This window comes from Poecilia mexicana, unplaced genomic scaffold (assembly GCF_051168715.1).
Source record: "Poecilia mexicana isolate PSO_F unplaced genomic scaffold, ASM5116871v1 scaffold_7, whole genome shotgun sequence".
Lineage (NCBI taxonomy): Eukaryota > Metazoa > Chordata > Actinopteri > Cyprinodontiformes > Poeciliidae > Poecilia > Poecilia mexicana.
In genome coordinates, this window is record NW_028263376.1 from 8,811,237 (window position 1) to 8,817,466 (window position 6,230).

Below are 6,230 nucleotides of genomic sequence, written 5' to 3' on the forward strand. Positions count from 1 at the left end.
TATGACTGCTAAGAAAGGGCAAAAAATATACCAGTTCCACCTAGTTAAAAATACAATTAGTGTTTGGTATATTTTAGATGCATTTAACTTTTTGCAAATGATTTGGAATTAAACAGATGCTAGCAACTAAATAAAGTATATATTGTATAATTAATAATATGACACTAGTATAATTGTTCCAAAATAGCAAACCTGAATAAGTATGATGTGCAAAAATTGTTTTAACTACATTGCATGTATAAATATGTAAATAAATTACATGTTATCTGCATTTTTCACAAAAAAAAGTAATGACGCAGCATAACAAAGAATACATTCAGTTTTTTTATTTTTATTTTTAGAGCACTACTGGTTCACTGGAAGTGTCCCAGTGTCTACTTTTAAGGACTACAAGTCTATTTTTTCCTCTCTCCTTGTTTCCCAGAAACAAATTGGACATCTTAAGGGTAGGGAGCAAGATAAGGTGCAAGGGGATTTCTCTTTTATAAGGTGCCTCTGCTGTTGGATTTTAAAAACACTCTTAAGAGTGCACACCGTGTTCTCAAACACAACAATTAGTAAAGTGGGGGCAAAATAAGGGACAAGGACAGCTTGATGCCAACGGTAAAATGCCAACCTCTCCAATGATGGACAGTGTTTCTTTATCTTGAGCTCAAAAACGGGAGAAGCGTTAAAGGACAAGCTATAAAAATGGTTTAGATTAAGAAAATACATTAAATAAATAAATCGCCAACAAGAATCACTTTGCACTCTTTGATTTTCTTACAGGATTTTTCACTTCATTGATGATGATGTACAGTCAGTCAGTTATCGGCCAAACTGTAGACGATATGTCAGCTTTCAGTGATGTGTTTGATGAAGGGCACGCTGTGACTTGAATCAAACCAGGCTATGTAAACATCGTGAGAAGATAACATCAAGGACGTCGCCTTTTTGGCACAGTTTCCAAGTCAATAAATCGTAAGACCTGGGGAAAGCCTCACAAGTCGTTTCATATTGACTGCAGATCAGTTTGTTTAACTCCTGATTACTAATCACAGCTCGCTCAGAGTCAACCCCCAATGATCTAGGGCTCTTATCCTGACAGCTACGGCTATTTGTACGCTGATGCATCATCCAGTTACAAATAATGAAAGCTGAACTGGGGTTTGGACTGAAATGCTCCTTGTGTTTGTTTGAGGCCGTCACTTTTTCAGTATGCAGCCTGGGCTTTACAGTATTTCTTGAATTTATGGGAAATGTATTCACACTATTCTTAACTCCATAAAACACACTGACATGTTGACAGTGTGCTGTTGACAAGCATATTTTGTTAGATTCTGATGTTTATTTATGAAAATGATGATTAAGTAAAGTTTCTTTTATTATTTTTGTTTTTTATTTTTTACCAAAATGTCAAAGATACTTCAACATCTATTAGCTTTGAAAACTGTGTGTTTAAGCCATGCTATACATCATCCCATGGTCAAAACAAGGTTGAGTAAACTAATGACATGCATTGACAACTAAACACGTACAAAACTTTAAGTGTGTATTTTGATTTTTATGGCTTCTAAACAAATTATAATTGAAAATAATCATATTTTACAGCGGATGTTTGTGCAGGGATTCCTTGCTGCACCATGTGTCGCCTCTTGAACATCTTTCTGGCTCTGCTGAGTCGTTTCCTGTTCGCCGCCCATGGAGTTGTTACAGTGTGGCAAGTGGTGACCGTCAAAGGGGAGCCCATCTACTGGCTGCTGCTTTCAGGTGTGGCTCTGCTGGGCGTGGAAATGGCCCTCACCCTCAAATGCACCCGCAATGCAGAGTGGAAATGGTAATGTTTCAGTAAAATACAACGTCACAATTACATCAAGGAACAGTGCTGGTGTCAGAATCAGAAGGTGTGAAGCTTTAGTAAACAAGATGGTGAACAAGACCTCACATACTAGTGTTTATAGAGTCCTCCACTTTAATAGTCTGGCAACACTGAAGAAAGCCACGGTAAACAAAGTAGATCAATATCAGCTTTGGTCGAAAGAGCAGGTTCACGAGAAGCTGAAAGGTAAATATTTGTTTGGAGCCATTCCGACTCAGAAATCAGCTGTAAATGACTTATTTGCATAAACTGCGGCCAAATACGCAGCTGATTCTACTAAGCAAAGACATAAATGGCAAGAGCTGAAAATAAATCACTGCTTACTTGTTATTTACAAGCCAGCATTAGCATTGCTAATTACAAAAGCAGCACTTTAAACACTCACAAGCAACTGATTCATCAGTTAGAATCAATTTTTTTTAATGCGTTTTGGTGCATATTATTCATACACAGAGAAAAATGTAGAGCAACGTTTGGTGTTTAGATAATTAACTGTTGTACGACATACAAAATTAAATTATAGTTAATAGTGACATGAAAGTCAAAGTAGAATTGCTATGCTGAGAAGTGAATAAAAAAGTAGACACACTTGTCTTGTGTTGGAAGGACAAAAGAATTACAGGAATGACAGACCTGAGTTTCCACACAGCCACAACCCTGAGAATGGCCTAAGAAGGTTATCTCCCTTTTAACCAACCTAACCCTAAGTGCCATTGTTAATTCCAAGACTAAACCAGACTTGAAGGACTTCCCAAATGTGAAAGCAGACATTTTGGAACATTATCAGACGCAAAAGTTTTTCTTTTGTTGAGAAAGAACTCCCTTCTCCTCGGTAGGGATAAATTAACAAGAAAAGAAAACAAAGTGGATTCCACAGTATCTTGTCTCTTTTAAAGGCTTGATATGAGGTTTTAGGCAGAATATGTAATATGTTTTGCATGGGGTGGTAGTAAATTAAAACTTGGAACTTGTCTGTGAGCAACTCGTAATCCATCTGCTCAGAGCCATGATTAATTGGTCAAATTGTCAACCTGTTCTCAGAAGCTCGTTCCCGTCTTTACTGTGTGGCAAAAGCAAACCTTGTCATTTGTTGTGTCGCTGCTCCATCTTACACTGAGCCCAATGTTGCAGGACATGCTACTGCATCCCTGTCAGAGTCTGTCTGTGTAGTCACAGAGCAAGCCTCTCCAGCCAGCCTGAGTCATTTCTGACCCACTAGCTTTCAAATATACATATATATATATATATATATATATATATATATATATATATATATACATATATATATATATATATATATATATATATATATATATATATATATATATATATAAGAGACTTGAGTCAACAACCTTTTAACATGAGCCTCAAATGGATACTAGCATTTAGTGTCACACCTCATTCAACAGCAGGCTATATTTCATTCAAAAGCTGTAGCTTTTAGGCACATCCAGGCTGAACATCCCCAGACACGAGCTTTCTTCAGGCCTCTGCCTTTCTCGCTGATTCCTACTTTGAAGTTCTCTCCTCATGAAGGCTTTGCTCTGTCAAGTGGGATTTGCATATATGATGAGAATAATTGCCTGTCTGAAATTTGATGCTTCTTTTGGGGGAAATAGGCACCCTTTCTTCTTTAGTGGGTGGTAGAAAGAAAAGAGCAAAAAAAAAAGAAAGCGTTGCTAAAAATATCGTACTATCACCTTCTTAACCCGAAGTTCCTCTCCTTCGGTGTTCCTTTTTTTAGGTTCTCCCCTATGGTTTTCCTCTACCTCAGTACTGTCATCCCATCCATTTGGTTTCTGGAGCTGAGCCTATTACAGTCCAAGTTGCCCCTCAACGCTTCCTCCGGCCATGAGCCTCGTTCGCTGGCCCATATCCCCATCGCAGTGGTAAGCATCCTGTCGCTAAACTCCCCTCCCCACCTCGCGCCCCGTGTGGCCACATTAAAGCAACACCTGATAGCAGATAAGATTTAAATCTAGAAAAAGATGGATAAACTATTAGTGGCAGAAAAAGTGTAATAGGCACGCTGAGATAACGCCTGGATATCGTGCTGCTTGAAGGCTCAGATCTCCCTTGTGGGATGGTTTTAGTATGGTTTCTTTCATGTGGGCTTTTTTTTTTCCCTATTCTGCGCAGGAGGACATGAAAACTTAATCCATATTGTTTTCAAACCGAGGAAGCTTAAAAGTTACTGTGACAATGTAATTTGAAAGATCAACAGCATAAGAAGCTGATACACACTTTCTATTAAAAATAGAAAGGATAGATTTTGATTTAAGGATTTAAGCAAATGTTTGTTTTTTTTTATTATTATTTATTGCCTTGCACCACAGACATAAATGTATTTATTGGAATCTAATATGATGCAAGACAAAAAACTGCAAAGTGAAAAACAAACATGATAAACATCCTTCAAGACGTTAAGACATGGTCGTTCTGAGATGATCATGTATTTGTTACTGTGCAAATGATGATGAGGAGCTTAGACCAGTTGTTCTCAAATCCAGGCCTAGTGGACCGGTCTCCTGCAACTTTTAAATGTGTCTCTGCTTCAACACACCTGAGTCACATAATGAGGTCATTAGAGAACTTGACTGGATACTGAAGAGGCATCCATCCATCCATCCATCCATCCATCCATCCATCCATCCATCCATCCATCCATCCATCCATCCATCCATCCATCCATCCATCCATCCATCCATCCATCCATCCATCCATCCATCCATCCATCCATCTTCTGTACACCCTTGTCCCTAGTGGGGTCAGGAGGATTGCTGGTGCCTATCTCCAGCGAACGTTTCGGGCGAGAGGCGGGGTAAACCCTGGACAGGTTGCCAGTCCGTTGCAGACTGAGATTCAGGTGTTGGACCAGGGACACACAGAAAGTTGCAGGACACCTAGTCCTTGAGGCCTGGTCTTGAGGACCCCTGGGTTAAACTGTGGTATTTCTTCCTCACAGGGCATTGAGGAACTTGAACCGGAGAACTGGGTGGCTGGACTGGAGCAGACCATGCTTATTGTCCTGGTTCTGGGCCGCTGGCTGATGCCCAAAGGGGACATGTCTCGGGACCAGCTCTCTCAGCTCCTCATGGTATATGTTGGACTGGGTGCTGATATCCTAGACATCTTTGATACTTTCAAGGAACCTGAAGTCAAAGGCAATCGGGTGGTTGTCATTGTTGGCCTTGCCCTCTTCTCTTGGGCGCTCATGCAGTTTCCACTGGTTCTCACCCAGACGCCAGCCTCACAGGGTGACGTTCCTAGGAGCTGGAATAGCCTCCCTTGTTGTCGTCGACTCTCATCGTCATTACCTTCTTGCTGCTCCAACGAAATATGGAGTCTGTTGCTTACTGTGGGACTCCAAGATGCACCGTTCCTGGTTTATCGTCTATACCTCATGATAAAAGAGCAACTCCAGAACCAGGTGATGATTTTCTTCACCTGCAAGAACATACTTATTGTCCTTTTGGAGCTTTACAGAATCTTCGTGGTGCAGTTTGAACAGCATGTGCAGGAGTCAGTGCTGGAAAGATGCGATGCCCTGGCAACCTATTGTCAAACCCTCGGAGGCAGTGAGGTAGAGGAGGCTGAAGAAGGAAGGCGTAAACTGGGGTGTAGTGCAGAGCAGAGGCGTTGTATGGACATGGAGCTGGGACTCGAAGGAGAGGGAGATCATAGAGTGTCTACGTAATGAAAAAGCAGCAAGTGTCACGAGACATGACTTTGAAACCCTTGGGAGACAGGAATGGGGCTCCTCTCACTTGTCAAGACGAATGCTGAATGTGTCAACCATCCCTTGCATCTCAGCCTCGTTCTGAGACAGTCTCAGCTCTCAGGAGGTTCGGGAACAAGATATAGAACACAAAAGAAGAGTCTGTCCCCACAAAGGCAGATCAGACAGGATTTCTTGCTGCTCTCTTTGATAAAACCAAAGAAAACTCTCATACAGGAAAAAACAGCAGTCCTCTGCTTTGCAGTCAACTTGTTTTAGCTGCACTGGAAACAGAAAGATTTGATTAAGGTCTGTGTGAGCATTCGTGATGGTTTTCACTATCAAATAAAAAAAAAAAATCAGTATGAGAGATGAAACATTTTCAGTTATGTTTTTAATTGTTAAATATTTTCTAATAAAGGCATTTAAAAACAAAAAAAAGCTTAATTAAAACAGCACGTGGATGTTTATTTTACTTTGCTTGCCATGAGATGGCAGTGTTGCCAAGTCAACCGAAGCACAAACACTTCTCTGGGCTGAAACATACATGATAGTGGCGTGGAAAGGGAAGCATCGGATGCGTTTGAACTCCAGCATGTGTTTTGTTCTGGAATGAAAAAGCTCCTCTATACGTCTTGTCTGCAAGACAATAAC

General features: G+C 40.5%; 1 protein-coding gene across 1 annotated transcript; it reads left to right on the forward strand.

Moving 5' to 3' along the window:
* Nucleotides 1-1,607: 1,607 nt before the first annotated feature.
* Nucleotides 1,608-6,017, forward strand: LOC106926037 (transmembrane protein 26). Its single transcript, XM_015000669.2, has 3 exons — nucleotides 1,608-1,816; nucleotides 3,603-3,747; nucleotides 4,824-6,017. The coding sequence occupies exons 1-3, from the start codon at nucleotides 1,623-1,625 to the stop codon at nucleotides 5,553-5,555; spliced, it is 1,071 nt and encodes a 356-aa protein (XP_014856155.2). The 5' UTR covers nucleotides 1,608-1,622; the 3' UTR covers nucleotides 5,556-6,017.
* The last annotated feature ends 213 nt before the right edge of the window (nucleotides 6,018-6,230 follow it).